Source organism: Microcaecilia unicolor, chromosome 4 (genome assembly GCF_901765095.1).
Source record: "Microcaecilia unicolor chromosome 4, aMicUni1.1, whole genome shotgun sequence".
Classification (NCBI taxonomy): Eukaryota; Metazoa; Chordata; class Amphibia; order Gymnophiona; family Siphonopidae; genus Microcaecilia; species Microcaecilia unicolor.
In genome coordinates, this window is record NC_044034.1 from 86,701,423 (window position 1) to 86,718,862 (window position 17,440).

At 42.1% G+C, this 17,440-nt stretch overlaps 1 protein-coding gene across 1 annotated transcript in view; it reads left to right on the forward strand.

Annotated features, from left to right (window-relative positions):
• The window catches only part of LOC115468593 (complement C4-A-like), a 154,373-nt gene that overhangs the window by 102,758 nt on the left and 34,175 nt on the right, over positions 1-17,440 (forward strand). The window contains 4 exon segments of the mRNA XM_030200408.1: positions 1,296-1,400; positions 7,855-8,017; positions 8,778-8,944; positions 14,509-14,664. Of these exon segments, the coding sequence (XP_030056268.1) occupies positions 1,296-1,400; positions 7,855-8,017; positions 8,778-8,944; positions 14,509-14,664 (591 nt within the window).

Below are 17,440 nucleotides of genomic sequence, written 5' to 3' on the forward strand. Positions count from 1 at the left end.
TAGTGTGGGAGGGGGTTGGCGACCACTGGGGGAGTAAGGGGAGGTCATCCCCCATTCCCTCCGGTGGTCATCTGGTCAGTTGGGGCACCTTTTTGAGGCTTGGTCGTGAAAATAGAAGGACCAAGTAAACCCGGCGAAATACTGCTTATCGCCGGGTTTTATTTTTCCATTATCCGCGAAAGCCAGCCATCTGGTAGCCACACCCAAGCCTGCCCATGTCCCTCCTTCTCTTCGCTGCCAACACGCCCCTTTGAACTTTCGCCGGCGAGGCGAAGGAAAGCGGCGAAGCTATCACAAATGTGGCTTTCGATTATACGCTTTTCGCCGCTTTTGCGAAATCACCGGCCATATCCCGATTTGTGTCGGGAAATAGCCGGCGATTACTTTTGATTATAAGCTGGCTGGTCATTTAGGGCATATTTTTGTGGCTTGGTCATAAAAAAAATGATCAAGTAAAGTCGGCCAAGTGCTCATCAGGGACACCCTTCTTTTTTTCCATTATCGCTTGAGGACGCCCATCTGTTAGGCACGCCCCAGTCCCGCTTCGCTATGCCTCCGACACGCCCCCGGGAACTTTTGTCATCCCCATGACGGGAAGCAGTGGGGATGCCCAAAATCGGCTTTCGATTATGCCGATTTGGGCGACCCTGAGAGAAGGACGCCCATCTCCTGATTTGTGTTGGAAGATGGGCGCCCTTCTCTTTCGAAAATAAGCCTGATAGTATCATTTGTTGGTGCACCTTAAGATCATCACATATGATCACTTACAAGTCCTGCTCCTCTTTCATGCACAGAAGTACTTCACCCCCTATACTGTATCTCTCCCTCAAGTTTGTGCAGCCCAAATACATGACTGTATTTTTTAGTATTAAATCCTTGATGCCAAATTTTGGACCATTCTTCAAGCTTCGCTAGATCTCTCCTAACACTATCCACACCATCATGGGTATCTGTCCTATTGTAGATTTTGGTGTCATCTGCAAAGAGGTAAACCTTACCAGACAGCCCTTCTACAATATTACTTATAATATCTCCAGAACATAGGTGCAAACATTTACATCAGTTTTATATTTGGTGTAAATGCTCAAATCTAAGCACATACGCACATATTTACCTGATTGCATGAGTAATCTATAAAGGAAAATAGGGGCCTACTTTCCTTTATAGGGTATATAGATACATTATTATAGAATTATCCCCTATGTGATTAATATGAAAAAAATGATTTGTTAAAAAATAATAACAAAAGAATATAAATTTATGCTTCTTGAACACTTATTTTTGCCTAACCATAGGGCGGAGTTGGACTTTCAGATGGAGATTTGTCACTAACAGCCTTCGTAACAATAGCATTGCAGGATGCAAAACAAACATATAAACCTGATGAGAATAAACATGTGGTAAGTCATTTTTTATGGCTACAATACATATTTCATTTAATAGCACATGTAGAAGGTTTAGAGTTTGGAAAATAAATTTTAATGATAAGCAGTGTAAATAATATATTTGAGACTCCAATAATTGTTAGTCACAATTATTCAGAAGAGTCAGACCTAACTACTGTCAAAAAAAGTCATTGGGAAGCCTAAAGGTAAGCTTGGTTAAACATTAGAGGTGTCATTAACAGAGAAGGAGGTAACATTGCTTTTGGTGAGACTCTTTTCTATATATCCCACTTCTTATTCCATCACTTTTTGTTTCTAGCATCTTCTCTGGGTGTACATTTCAGGCATCCATCACCCTTTCCATGAAAATTTTTTTCCTGATGTTGTTCTTGAGTCTACCTCCTAAGGATCATGATTTGTAACTCCAAGGAGTTATAATCAAGGACAACACCAGGAAGATAAGTGAGGCACTTAAAGTTATACATTCTATTGTGACTTTACCCAGAGCTTATTGCTGATAATAGATGATCTTAACAAGGTGGTGCAGTTCAACCCAACAGAAATGCTCCAAATGCAACTGTCCACAGCCTTGCTTTTTTTGGAAAAGAAGTCATGTGGTTACATGAATTTCCAAAGCAAGTAGTCTCAGACAAGGGGACCTAGTTTATCTTAAGGTTTTTATAGAATTACCTGAGACATTTCTGTAATTATAACAAACACAACTGGCAGGAGCTACTGCCATCAGCTAATTTGCTTACAATAATTCCATCCTGACTGTGACCCAGCATACAACTTTTTCCGAATATGGATTCAATCTCATGTTTTTTACAAGAAGAACCACACAACTACCTGCAGCCAAACTTTACAGGAGCTCCATGAAGAGTTACAGATCTGGGTCAGGGGAGGAGATCAAGGAAAAGTCAGAAGGTCCAAGCTGATAAAAAGGTCTTGAGGCAGAAAGTAGGGGACAAGTTTGAGATATCAACCCAGAACTTGAAGACAAAGATATTAGGTTCATTTTGTCCTCTGAGAAGCAAATTAGTGCAATAAAGTTCAGAGTAAGATTGTGCATGTCATGAGTATAGATTCAGTTCAACTTGTCACTGTTGAAAGAGTAGCACTCCATCTTGAGGTCAGTATTCAAAAGCATTCATGTGGTCAGGAGCCAAAAGCTATTAGTCATAAAAGTTGCTGTGGGAGTAAGTCTCTGAAGAGGGCGCCAACATTTCAGCACCACAAATGTATGTAAATAACCAAAATACCACCATATTCATTCATAAATCCTAATATTCTGGCTATGTGCCATTCCATTCTAGTACCTGGTCAAAATAGCCCCGACAAAATAGCCCTGACAAAAAAGCTCCAAACAAAAAAGCTCCCGACTTAATAGTCCCTGACATAACAGCCAGTGTCAAACGGCCTGCCTACAATATAACCCTTGACAAGTTAGCCCCCTGACAAAAGGGCCCGATCAGCCTGCCCAGAATGTGGCACTGCATTTGTTTCCTAATAATCTTACCTTGTTCAAACAGGATAAGGTTGGTAAGACTATGAAAATGATGACTATATATATATATATTTTTTTTAATTAGCATGTTGATGAAAGAATAGTTTCTGTAAATAGACAGAACAGATCATGAATACCAGTTTGTAGCTATAGGAATTTTGTTTATTTATATGTGCTTATGCAATTGAATGCTGGTAGGAGTCTTTATCAGTGAAGACTTTCAGTTGTAGTTTATTATATTTTTGTGATGTGTTACAAGGGCTATTTTTGTTAGGGATGTGAAATGTCAAGGGTTATTTGTTTACAAGGCTGTTTTGTCAGGGCTTTTTTGTCGGGGCTTTTTTTGTCAGGTCTATTATGACTTGGTGCCTGCTATTCTATAAAATGGTGCCAAATGCAAGTGACATAGTTTAAAAGTGGGTGTAGATATGGGCGGAGTCTGGATTGAGAGCATTGGTGGAGCTTACAGTTGCATACTTATAATTATAGAATACTATCATTTAGGTGCATTTTTTAGCAATCTAGGCATGGGCATGCATACCAGCTCTATGGCTGATATAATTGGTCGTGCAAATTATATGTGCATATTTGCATTGCTTACATAGTATACTATAAGTAAAGTAGGCACCTACTTTCCTTTATAGAATAAGCTCCAACTAGGCATCTTTAAGCACGTAAATGCTGCAGTTCGACTTGTCAAAATCTTAACAAATTCAATTGTCATTACTTCTACTCTTCGAGATTGCATTGGTTACCTATTGCTTGCATGATCAGGTTTAAAGTCTTAAACCTGATCCATAAAGCTTGATGATAATGGCCCATTGACTTTGGCTAGTTCTTTGAAATACATATGGCCTGTTAGATCATTAAGATCTGGAGACAAACTATTGCTTGAGGTTCCATCTTTTCGACAGGTTAGATCAGATGTCTATCGATCCTCTATATTTTATATCAAGGGACTGTTTTATGGAATGCATTCCTTGAAGCCTTGCGTTAAAATTTGCTGTACTGTGCAATTTAGAAGCTAGTGAAGGCACACTTGTTTACACGGGCTTTTGCTGTTATTTAGTGAGTACTGTCGGATTTATGATTTATTTAACTGCTGTATGTATATTTTATTTTATGCTTTATGTTTATTTATGTTTGGAGGTATTTGTGTTATGTTATTTGGAAGCCACCTAGAATTGTAATGATAGTTTGGTGTATAAATTTTAAATAAATAAAAGTAAATATAGGCACCCCTTTATAGAGTTGCCCTCCATATAGCCAGCGATGTTCGTTTTAAATTGAGGTGACGTTGTGGCATTCCATGAGTGGAATTTGCTGCTCATCTCAAAAAGCCTTTATAGAATAGCATGAGCGCTAATTTTATCGGCACCTAATTTTCAGCATCATTTATAGAATTTTCAGATTTTCAGCCAGCATGATAACAGATAGATAGCACCATTAAAAATTCTAATAACTTCAGTCATGCGCTCTCTCCAGACTGAAAATTGCCCTTTTAGTTTTTACCTCAGTTTATTTAAGATGTTGAACTCCACCTTAGATGAATTCTCTTTAAAAAAGGTGGATAATAAATCATAATCATTAAAATAAAGTTTACTGACCCTCTGAGAGGTGAATAAAGACTCTGTATCTAGGTATGTGAATTACTAATTGTGGATAGGAAATGAGGCAGAATGAACCTGACAATGGATTGCATGGATAAGCTCCCGCTCCTGCTTGCTTGTATAGCGGTATTTGGGCCTATATATCTGAGAGCTTGAAAATAGTCTAAGAGTTGTACCGGTGGAGCACAGCTCTAACTACACTCACTTGTGAGGTTTAGCTTCTTCATACCATCTCTGTGATGGTTGAAGGCTTACCCATAATTCTCACACAACTGTTTGTCAATTCAGCAACTTCTCTTTATTTTTTTTCTACTTCAAACAGCAGTCTAACATCATAGGAAAAGCAGAGTGCAACAGCTATTAAAACATAAGAAAAGATTAGAATTGGGAAAAGCTAGCAGTCACTTGACTTCTCAACTGTCCACTAGACTCTCCCCAGTGGGGCTAAGGCATTCTCCTCATTTGTAGGTTTTTTTTTACCCATCTATCTATCCCATCCTCAACTGCCTATCTATTCTTTTTACCTATCATCTCTCACCAAGCTTCCATCCCTTCCATGTTCTAGAACAATCTTTCCCCCTTTCTATTCTGTTTTTGTTCTGTCCAGCTATAGATTTTTTTTCTTTAAATTCCTAACATTCCGGAGTAGTTAGCTCCTGGTACCTTCCTTATCTACTTAAAATACAAGCTGAGGATGCTGAAACAATATTGAGCTGATGTTAAAACACATATCTCCATGCTGGCTTCCTCTAATGCAATTCATATGTGTAAGTCGTTTTCTAGAAGAGCTTATAATGTCACCATTTTTGCCATGCTCAAAGTGCACTGAACTCCCCATACGTTCTCATCAGCACTGCCACACAGTTCACACACTCTTGTCCAAGATCCTTGTCCTGAATCTGTCTTTAATGTTTAAACTATATGACAGGTCTGCACAATCCCTCTGTTCAGTTCTTCTTCATTGTTTGTCCTGGCCATTGGCCTGCTCTGGCCCACCTCTCTAACAGTAACAGAGAAGTCCACTATCTTCTTTTGTACTAGAAAATATTTCGGAAAACCAGAAGATCAACTGCTGTTCTCCTCCTGAAGGTCAAAATAGACAGAAATGGATAGACCTACATAAGAACAAGATACAGAGCCTGAGATGTGTTAAATATGATGTACAGAAAGAACAGTAAATTGTCATTAATCCTGCAGTAATCTAGAGGCCAACCAAAACCGAAACTGTCTGAACATTTTTGGCTGAAACCGAAACTGCAGCCAAAACTCATCACATCATTTCAGTCAAAATTGAAACCTCAAGTTTGGTTGTGTGAATGTGAACCAGTGAGGGCTACTGGGGATTGTCAGAGCTTGCAATATGCATCCCTCTGCTAAACCCACAGTATCCAAGCCAGAATATAATAATTTTACCTTCAAGCAAAATAGCCTCCACACCCATGGACTGCAAAGCTAATGAAAACAAACTAAAAACCGTGGTGCTTTTTCAGTGGCTGACTTTGTGCCATACTTGGAGTGACAGCTGATGTCTTAACTTCACAGAGAGGATAAATCCTAAGGAGCTTATCATCCCAAATTTACAGACTTAAATTCTGACAAACCCCCAGTGACGTCACGCGGCTTCTCTTTCCATTTTCCAAACCCGGGACCCTACTTTTACCACCATTGTGAGCTGGGACCCTGCTTTCACTGCCTTTGTTTCTGCATTGTTTGAGGGGTTACCATTGTTTTCCATATTATCTGACTTTTCATTTATCTGACAATGGGTCAGTCCCATTTAGGTCAGATAATCTAGACTTTACTGTGTAATAAGATGGCTTTGCATATTAGATTTTGATTTTTCTATTGCAAATATACTGTTCTTACACATGCAGGAGATAAAAGAATAATGGATCCAGTTCAGGGCTTTTTTGTTTTTTCTTTCTGAAATATTAAATAATGATTTTGTGTAAGCATCTTAGTTTGCTTGAACTACATTAACTTTGTGTAACTCATATAGTGACAGCTAGGTTCAGTACAAAGCAAAACCTGCTGTCCTGGTTTCAATGTTATACTATTGTATAAATTTACCAGAAACCGTTTTTTTCTTTTTACTCTATCTTTTTATATATTTTTTAATTTGCTGTGGAACACTCTAACTACTATATATGTGCTATGTTTAAGTGCAATCTATGAAGTGCACAGTGAAACACATATCACTCTGGCTAGTCGACTGATCAGTAATATATGGTACTACAACATCATTGCACTTCAGCCCTCCCTCTCTCCTTATATTTATATCAAACTAGTAAAAAAGGCCCGTTTCTGAGAAAAGTGAAACGGGCGCTAGCAAGGTTTTCCTGGGTGTGTGCCCCGTCCACCCCCCCCCCCCCCCCCCGAGGTCACACCAGCCACTGATGCACCGTGGCCACCCCCCCAAGGTGGCAGCAGCCAGTGCACCACTGTCCACCCCCCCAAAACAGGTCGCCGGCGCTTCCACCCACCCCCCCCCCCCGTTTCCTACATCAGCAGAGCGCCGCTTCCCCCCATCTCCGTCAAATAGAGAAACACAATTTAAAAAGTTAACCTGCGAAAATGGTTTAACGAAGGAATTGGAGCCCCGCAGCCAGGGGGTACACCTCCGGTCCAGGGGCAGTGACGTCAACGCTGAGAGGAGGAACAGATGCACAGCTCAGAACCCATGGCTGGCTGCGGGTCCCCAATTGGTGCGTATCCTGATGTAGGACAGAGGTGGGTGTGAGCGGTGGCGACCTGTTTTGGGAGGGGAGGGTGGAGCAGTGGGTGTTGCGACGTTGGGGGGGGGTGGAGGGTGGAGCACTGGGTGTTTTGACCTGGGGAGTGGAGGTGGTGAGCGGTGGCAACATGTTAGGGGGGGTGTAGGGTGCTGGTGGTGGGAACTTGGGGGGGGGTTAAGGGTGAGGGGCGGTGATTGGGGGGCCATGGCGTCGTACTGTTGGGAAGTTGGTAGGGGTGAGGGGCGGGGACTTTGGGGGTGTGTGGGCGTGTGGGCGTGTGGCTCGCAGATTCCTTCGTTCCGTCCCTCCCTCCCTCGGACGTTCAGGCTGGCTGCCTGCTTGCTTGCCTGCCTGCTTCCCTCCCTTCCTTGTCTCTCACGGGTGTGCTTTTTGTTTGGTTGAGTGTATGTGCTCCGCCCTCGACGTCACCACGTTTGACGCGAGGGTGGGGCACAGACATGGTGAGTTGGATGGCTTCACCACCATGAACTTACAAACCGGTGTGTGATTGCCTGCAGTGACGTCAGTGTCCTCAGAACGTTGAGGGAGCGTTTTATTATAGTGGATATGTTGTTAAGGTGTTATAACAATGCCAAACCACCATTGTATCTTTACAGATTTCGAGCATAGAAAAAGCTGTCATGTATATGGAAAGAAAACTGAATCTACCCCTGAGCGCTTACTCTGCAGCAATTACAGCATACGCACTCAGCCATGTTAATCTTAATAAAAAAGGAGTCCAAGAAGCAGAACAGATTCTGAGAGGAAAATCTGTGGAAGGTACAGTTATGATACCTGGTCAGAATTTGGATGACAGGATGTAGACCAGTCTGTAAGAACTACCACTAGCTATTCATAATTGGTTACTAATGATGCTCCTTGCTGGTTCCAGTTTGTTCTGGTCAAGGTTTCTCTTTTTCAGTCCATTTTAGTGCCGTTTGCAGCTGCCCTTCTACAAGACAGGAGTTAACAATTTTTGTGACCCCTTCAATGAGGCCTCTGCTCTGTGCTATATCTGCTGGGCAATGCTTAAGGAAGTAGGGTGTTGGCAATAGGCCTTTCAAGATTTTTGAGAGCATCCTCTGTTACCTGGTTGAATAAATCCCACCAGCTAAAGAGAACACCTCTTATGCCCCTCCCCCCCCCCCCCCCCCCCCCCCGATAAGGGGTGTTCTCTTTAGCTGGTGGGAGGGTCAGTGAAAGTGCCTGTAGGTTAATGTTGCAGGCAAAGTATATGGCAAAATCATTGCTGGTCAGTGATTGGAAATGACTGATCAGTGACAGGAAGGCTGATTATGCATTTTTAATGTAAGCCACTTTAAATTTTAGCTATAGTTTCACAGGCTGGTCATGTATATTGTTCGTCATTTTGGGTTGTTTTTAATTTTCATTGCATGTTTTTATGTGTTTTATCCTGTAATCTACCTTGCACATTCTATAGCTTGAAAAGATGAAATATACATTTTTTAAATTGTCTCATTTATTCATTATTAAGTTAATGAATGTGTTCATCAACTATAGTATATCCAATTTTTTTCAGAGAATAAGGTGCGCTACTGGCCTGCTCGCACAGAAGCTATGTCTGTAGAGACCACATCTTATGCACTCCTTCAGGCCTTAAGTAATGGAAATATCACCTATGCAACACCCATTGCCTACTGGCTAATTGAAAAAAGAAAATATGGTGGTGGATTCTGTTCAACACAGGTATTCTTGGCTCTTGTTTTTTAGAAATGTTAAAAAAGAAATCCACTAAATACAAGTCTGCTTTTAAGAAGCCCTCCCTTAGAGGACCTCAATTTCCTGGTGACCCAGTGAGCCTGATGCCCCTACCCCCCAGCTCTGATACAAGGCTAAAGGGATAGATTCTATATATGCGCCTGAAATTTCTGTGTGGAAAGGTGTATTCTCTAAAGTATGCCTAACTTTTATACAGTAGGCTTAAATTTCCACACGGTATATAGAATACGCCGAGCGCCTCTCCATGTGACCAAACTTTGTTGCAGCCATTTATGCCATGTTTTACTTGGCGTAAATCCTGATGCCCAAATTAGGCGCAGATTGGGTGTGTTCTATAACAATGTGCATAGATTTTAGAAATGCCCATGCCCCGCCCCCTTTTCAACTATGTGACTTAGAATTTCCATGCCCCACGTTACAGAATATGCTTAACGAGTTGTGCTTGTAAAACTTTATTAATGGCTGTTAGTGCTGGTAATTGCTTGTTAACTTCCAATTGACAGCAATGATTAGCTAGTTAACCAATTAAGTTATGTGCATTGTTATAGAGTACACTTTGATTTCCGTGCAGAAATTAAGACACAATATATAGAATCCTGCGGAAAATGCTTAAATTTCCACCCCCACCACCTTTCTACTCATCCCCTCCTGGCACCCCAGTTCACTCCGAGAGGTTCTAGGGGTGATGGGGACAGGAACAATCCCTATTTGGTTCATGCCATAGGATGCCAGCTTCAAAATGGCACTGGCTATCAGCCTACACAATTTTGAAGCTGACAATCTATAGGGTGGGAAGAGTGGGAACTGCTCCTGCACCCATCACCCTTGAACCCTTTGGGGTGTCTGGGTGCCAAGAAAGGATGGAGCCATAGGGATATAAAGAGCAAGCACACAGCATTACATTGTTAAGGAGCGAGCTTCAGAGAGGAAAGGGATTTAAACATTTTAGCCCTGCATCATGGTTGGGGATTGAGGGTGTCAAGCCCACTGGGCCACAATGGAGTTGAGGTACTCACAGGGGAGGGGTTCTGTGAGAACCCACAATTTGTGCTGGTTGGCCGTTTAATGTTAAAAATTTCACATGTATTGCCATAGGAATGTGCTAAGTTCCTGCCTGTGGCAACATGTAAGAAATTTGTGCAAAGGTAACTATAGCTATGTTTGCAGTGAAAACAGGCTTTAAAAGCTTATTGCCTGCTTATTTTTGCATTAATGAGCTGAACTGCATGAGTTTGCATTGCAGCTGCTCATTAATGCCAAATATATATAAAACGTCTGCACAAAGCTTGAAATTGGCACCTTCTTGACCTTCACACATAGAAGACCTGTTATAATATTACCCTGTCCCATTAAAGTGAATGTGAAGATTTTGTACTTATTTCAAATCCTCAATCATTGCCTATATGCAGGATATTCAATATCTCAATCTAAACTTGTGTCAAAACCAAAAATCATTATCATTTTTTTCAATTTGTTCTCAATTATTTTGTGGGAATAAAAGCAGCTACAAACAGTCCATATCCCATAGTGACATTTATCTGTAGCGGCTGGATCCCGACAGGCGCCTGTTTCACCAAGGCTTCATCAGGGGATCAAGTCCAGCAGTCACTATCAAACACTCACATGTATGCATGTGCACTTGTGTATACCCACACAGAGTTTTATAAGAGCTCTTTCCACATTTCAAACGTGATTCATTTTTTAATATATATATTTCAAACTATTTTTATTTATTATCATACTAGTGGAACCAAGCCGGTTTCGTCAACAATGAAACGGGCACTAGGATGGCTCTCTGTAAGCGTTTTTTTTCTCTCTCCCCTGCCCTTCCCTCCATGTCCAGTGATTCTTCCCTCCCATCCCATCCCATGCCCTCCATGTCCAGCGATTCTCCTCTTCCCTGTCCTCCCATCCGTGTCCCGCGATTCTCTCCTCTCCTCTCCTCTCCTCCCATCCCATCCATGTCCATCGATTCTCCTCTGCCCTGCCCTCCTTTCCCCTCCCCTCGATGTCCCATGATTCTCTCCTCCCCTCCATGTCCAGCGATTTGTACCTGAACATTCTGTGGCTGGCTGGCTTCCATTCCGTTCGTAACATCCTGACGTCAGCTCGCCTCCAGCGTTCCCTTCCCTCTCACTGTTCCACCCTCCTCTCACATCATTATGTCGTTACGTGAGGGCGGGACAGTGAGAGGGAAGGGAACGCTGGAGGCTTGCTGACGTCAGGAGATGTTATGAACCCAGTCAGCCAGCCAGCCAGAGAACATTGGAGGTACAAATTATTATACAGGATTAATCAGAACAATAACAATGCAGCAAATCAAAAATACATCACAGAAAAGACATTATAAGTTGTACAAGTGTTTTCAGGAAGGCTGCAAAATATAACCAATAACCAATTCTGTATATATACATATACCAATAGTAACAGAAGTAACAGAAACAGAAAAGAAAAAAGGGGAAGAGCAAATAGAAGAGATATACTCTAAATAAGGGAATTAGGAAATCAGGAAGGGAATCATAATCCACAAATCACTACAGGTAAGTATAATAAAATAAATAGGGCCCCTTTTACTAAGCCGCGTAGGTGACTAACGCGCACCAAATTGGAGTTACCGCCCGGTTACTGCATGGCCCTTGTGGTAATTTCAAATTTTGGCGCACGCCCGCTACGCATGTCTGAAAAATATTTTTTATTTTCTGACACACGTAGCGGACGCGCGCCAAGTGGCATCTGACGCGTGTAGGTCCTTACTGCCCAAATTCTTTACCGCTAGGTCTATGGCTGGTGGTAAGGTCTCAGACCCAAAATCATTTTCAGCAAAAAAAAAAAGAAAGGCCTTTTTTAGAGGTGCGCTGAAAAATGATTCTGCACGTGCCTACACTATAACAGGCCATTTTTCAGCGCGCCTTTGTAAAAGGACCCCATAATTTGTAGCAAAAGGAAAAACGGTATGCAAGCCATAAGTTGAATCCATCAATGGGCTAAATTAAGAGGGTGTAGGAATCTGAAAAAGAGGGGCCCAAACAATAGAGCATCTTCAGAATTTGCATTTCTGTAGCCAGACTATTCTTTCCATTCCAGCTGAGACATGATTTTAAACTCCAAAAGCTTTATAAAGCTATCCCCCATATGCATAATCATTGCCTTGGGCAGAGCAAGGGTGGGATCAGCACTTGTTTGCATATTTTATAAAACAAACTAACCAAAAATTTCACCCAAGTATCCAGAATGCAAATAGGGTAGAGTCAAGAAAGGACGCCTAAAGTTAAGCGCAAAATAATTGAATGCTAAACAAGTTTTCTATAATGGCAAAGTTGGGCACTGGAGCTGTACTAGGAACTAGTATGTCAGTATTTGATCATGAAATTTTAGGCACATTTACGCCCTGGCAGCTGCATGGGTAACTGACTAGAATCTTAGGGGCCCCTTTATGAAACAGCAGTAAACCCAATGCAGGCTATCGCGGCAGCCCAGTGGTAGTTCCCTCCCCTAGCGCATGCCATTTCCAGTGCTGCAAAAATATTTCAATTTATAGGCACTAAGTTACCGGTTTATAAGCTGCCTGGTTACCGCGTGAGCTCTTACCGCCACCTCATTGGGTGGCAGTAAGTGCTCCCCCCAAAATGGCCATGCAGCAAGTGCTTCACTTGCTGCACGGCCATTTCTTGAATAAAACAAAGACCTGCCTTTTACCTGCTGCGGTAAAAGGGGGCCTCGGCATATGTCAAAAACACGCGCCAACACCAGCAAGGCCCCCTTTTGCCACAGCTTCATAAAAGGACCCCTTAGTACATAAGTTCCTGACATACCCTTGACCCACCCATGCTCCTCTCACATTAACGCCTCTTTTCCTGTTATGCGCTATAGAACCTAGGCAGTTGGGGGGTCAATATTCAGCCATCAGTGGATATTCAAAGCTGAGACCTGTGCAGTTTTGAAATTGAATATCTGGTTATTTTTTCTTTTTTGAAAAACAATTTTTATTGATGACACACACCATCACACGCCAACCAACATATCGCTATACAGATTATGAACCATCATCCAATTTACATGCTATTGATCAGCGTCACACAGTACATGTCATCTAGTTTAACATTTCTACCCTCTCTCCCCTCTACCCTACCCCTCTCCCCCCTATTCTCCCCTCTCCCCTTCTACTGATCCATTTAACTGTTCAAAATCCGACTTCTCGCCACAGGCGTCAGGGTGTCCCAAAAGGGTAGCCAAACCTTAGAAAATTGGTCTCCCTTTCTTGAGGCCAGATCTCCCACTTTCTTCTTTTCTAACATACAGCATTGCATCATGTTGGGAATGCCAACTACAAGGTTGAAAGCATTGCAAATTATACAAAACGCTGCAGCTAGGCTTGTATCTGGATGTCCTCGTTTTTATTCAATCATTCCAATTCTAAAACAATCACGTTGATTGCCTGTAGAAGAGCATATTGTGTTCAAAACATTACTTATGATGCATAAAGTTTTAAGACAGGACTCGGTTCATTATCTTTCAAGAGTACGTAAAATACATACTTTAAATCATGCCCTAAGATCAGAAGGTGAGCAGCTTTTGCTCATTCCAGCCTTGAGACAAATACAGCCAAACCAGGGACCCCAATTTAGAATCCTGTGTCTGCTTCTCCCCGACCTCTAAGGGGGACCAGTCACCAGGATCTGTATCTCTCCTGCCCTTGTTGGGACCCGGGTGATTACGATAACGCAATCACCCATGTCCTGTCAGGAGCAGGAGAGAGACAGACCCTGGCACCAGGCCCCCCTTGGAGGCCGGGCCTGGGGGAATCTTGCCCCCCCCCCCCCAGCGGCCCTGTAAAAGAGTGCTGAGTGTGAATTTATCACGGCACCTACTTTTCTGCAGAAACACAAACAAAAAGAAGAAGGAGATAAACTAATGTAGCTCCAAACAAACGGTTTATTAGCTAAAAGCGACTCGACACAGAACTGCGTTTTGGTGCCACATGCGCCTGCCTCATTCTTAACTGCAGGTCCTTTAGCTTGGAAACAGTTACCTAACCAGATTAGATTGACAACAGACACCACCAAATTAAGAAACTTTTGAAGGATTTTTTATTTTGTAAATTGTATCGGCAAACAATATAATGGCTGCTATAAACATTTGGACTAGAGAAATATGAAATCGTAGAATCTGTTTTATGTAAATTGTATATTTTATTTTTACATTTTTGTTTTATACGGTTATGTGTGCACAGAAAGTGATCCATCTAGGTTTACTTGAAATATAAATTAATAAAATAAATTGCATATCAAGCAGCATTATGCTACCATCACAATCTTCCAGTACACCACCATCCTAACTATTAGCTATAATCATCTACTAGAATTTAGATTTGTGAAATAAGGGAGAAAGTCATATTCCCAGTGATGAGATATGGGGAAAAACTGAAGGGTGCTGCAGTGGTGTAGACAGTAAAATTTGCAGGATATTGTATGCCACATTTTGCTGTGTTTTAGAATGTAACACAATCCTCTTTACATTGCTTTCTTACATAGGACACAGTGGTTGCTCTGGAAGCTTTGTCAAAATATAGTTTACGAACTGTGAATGAGCCTATAAATCTAAAGATTGACATAAATGCCCCTGGAAGAAGCAAAAATCAGATTGTTATTTTGAATAAGGAAAATGCCCTGACAGAAGAAAAGCTACAGGTGCAGTACCAAAACCTCATTTCTTTCAGCACAGTTTAAACCTCATTTCTTTCAGCACATGTCTTATTTTTCTGAGCAAAAGAAGAAAAATAATAGTTACCTGTTTCAGCAGTGTGATGTACCTTATTAATGCTATGTCTGTCTGTTGTCTTGCACATTCAGTCATCTAGCCTTGCATGGCCAGGTATCTTTACTGATGTAGCTATACAGGCTGCACATCACATTGAGTCACAAATTTGCTATATCACCTTTCTGTGGGTACAACCAAAGTGGTTTACATATATTATATATACAGGTACTTTTCTTTCCCTAGTGGGCTCACACCCTAAGTTTATACCTGGGGAAATGGAGGGTAGAGGGCCCCTTTTACAAAGCAGCAGTAAGCCCAATGCGAGCTTATCGCTCATTAAAAAGAAACTACCACCAGGCTACCGCAGCAGCTTGGCGGTAGTTCCAACCCCCAGCCTCCCTTGGAGGCCAAGCCTAGGGAAATCTTGACCCCCACACAAACCCCTCTCAGCAGCCCTGTAAAAGAGTGCAGGACGTGAATTTATCTCTGCCTCTACTTTTCTACACAAACAAAAAGAAGAAGGGGGTAGACCAATGTAGTTCCAAACAAATGGTTTATTAGCTAAACGCGACTCATCGCAGAACTGCGTTTCGATGCCACATACGCCTATCTCAGGAGTCAATCGTTCAGTCTCAGACAAAGCTGGTAAATACAGACTAATATGGCAAAGAATACAGCCTTTAATACAGCATCATCAAGCTCATGCTACAGGACTGATGATGGGCAACCTCAGGCATGAGGAGTGTCAAAGCAAATGCAAGGCACAGATAAAGAAGGCCAAGAGGGATTACGAAAAAAAGATAGCATTAGAGGCAAAAAAACATAGTAAAAAAAAAATTTCGGTATATTTAAAGTAGGAAGCCGGCAAAAGAATCGGTTGGGCTGCTGGATGACCGAGGGGTAAAAAGGGCGATCAAGGAAGACAAAGACGTAGCGGAGAGACTGAATGAATTCTTTGCTTCGGTCTTCACCAAGAAAGATTTGGGTGGGATACCGGTGTCGGAAATGGTATTTCAAGCGGACGAGTCAGAGAAACTTACTAACTTCACGGTAAACCTGGAGGACGTAATGGGGCAGTTCAGCAAACTGAAGAGTAGCAAATCTCTTGGACTGGATGGTATTCATCCTAGAGTACTGATAGAACTGAAAAATGAGCTTGCGGAGCTACTGCTAGTGATATGCAACTTATCCTTAAAATCGAGCGTGGTACCGAAAGATTGGAGGGTGGCCAATGTAACGCCGATTTTTTAAAAAGGCTCCAGGGGAGATCCGGGAAATTATAGACCGGTGAGTCTGACATCAGTACCGGGGAAAATGGTAGAGGCTATTATTAAAAACAAAATTACAGAGCACATCCAAGGACATGGATTACTGACACCGAGTCAGCACGGCTTTTGTGTGGGGAAATCTTGCCAGACCAATTTACTTCAATTCTTTGAAGGAATAAACAAACATGTGGACAAAGGGGAACCGGTTGATATTGTGTATCTGGATTTTCAAAAGGCGTTTGACAAGGTACCTCATGAAAGGCTACAGAGGAAATTGGAGGGTCATGGGATAGGAGGAAATGTCCTATTGTGGATTAAAAACTGGTTGAAGGATAGGAAACAGAGAGTGGGGTTAAATGGGCAGTATTCACAATGGAGAAGGGTAGTTAGTGGGGTTCCTCAGGGGTCTGTGCTAGGACCGCTGCTTTTTAATATATTTATAAATGATTTAGAGATGGGAGTAACTAGCGAGGTAATTAATTTGCTGATGATACAAAGTTATTCAAAGTTGTTAAATTGCGACAGGATTGTGAAAAATTACAAGAGGACCTTACGAGACTGGGAGACTGGGAGACTGGGCGGCTAAATGGCAGATGATGTTTAATGTGAGCAAGTGCAAGGTGATGCATGTGGGAAAAAAAGAACCCGAATTATAGTTACGTCATGCAAGGTTCCACGTTAGGAGTTACGGACCAAGAAAGGGATCTGGGTGTCGTCGTCGATAATACACTGAAACCTTCTGCTCAGTGTGCTGCTGCGGCTAGGAAAGCGAATATAATGTTGGGTATTATTAGGAAAGGTATGGAAAACAGGTGTGAGGATGTTATAATGCCTTGAATCGCTCCATGGTGCAACCGCACCTTGAGTATTGTGTTCAATTCTGGTCGCCGCATCTCAAGAAAGATATAGTAGAATTGGAAAAGGTGCAGTGAAGGGCAACTAAAATGATAGCGGGGATGGGACGACTTCCCTATGAAGAAAGATTAAGGAGGCTAGGGCTATTTAGCTTGGAGAAGAGACGGCTGAGGGGAGACATGATAGAGGTATATAAAATAATGAATGGAGTGGAACAGGTGGATGTGAAGCATCTGTTCACGCTTTCCAAAACTACTAGGACTAGGGGGCATGCGATGAAACTACAGTGTAGTAAATTTAAAACAAATCAGAGAAAAGTTTTCTTCACCCAACGTATAATTAAACTCTGGAATTCGTTGCCGGAGAAAGTGGTGAAGGCGGTTAGCTTAGCAGAGTTTAAAAAGGGGTTGGACGGTTTCCTAAAGGACAAGTCCATAAACCGCTACTAAATGGACTTGGGAAAAATCCACAATTCCAGGATTAACATGTATAGAATGTTTGTACGTTTGGGAAGCTTGCCAGGTGCCCTTGGCCTGGATTGGCCGCAGTCGTGGACAGGATGCTGGGCTCGATGGACCCTTGG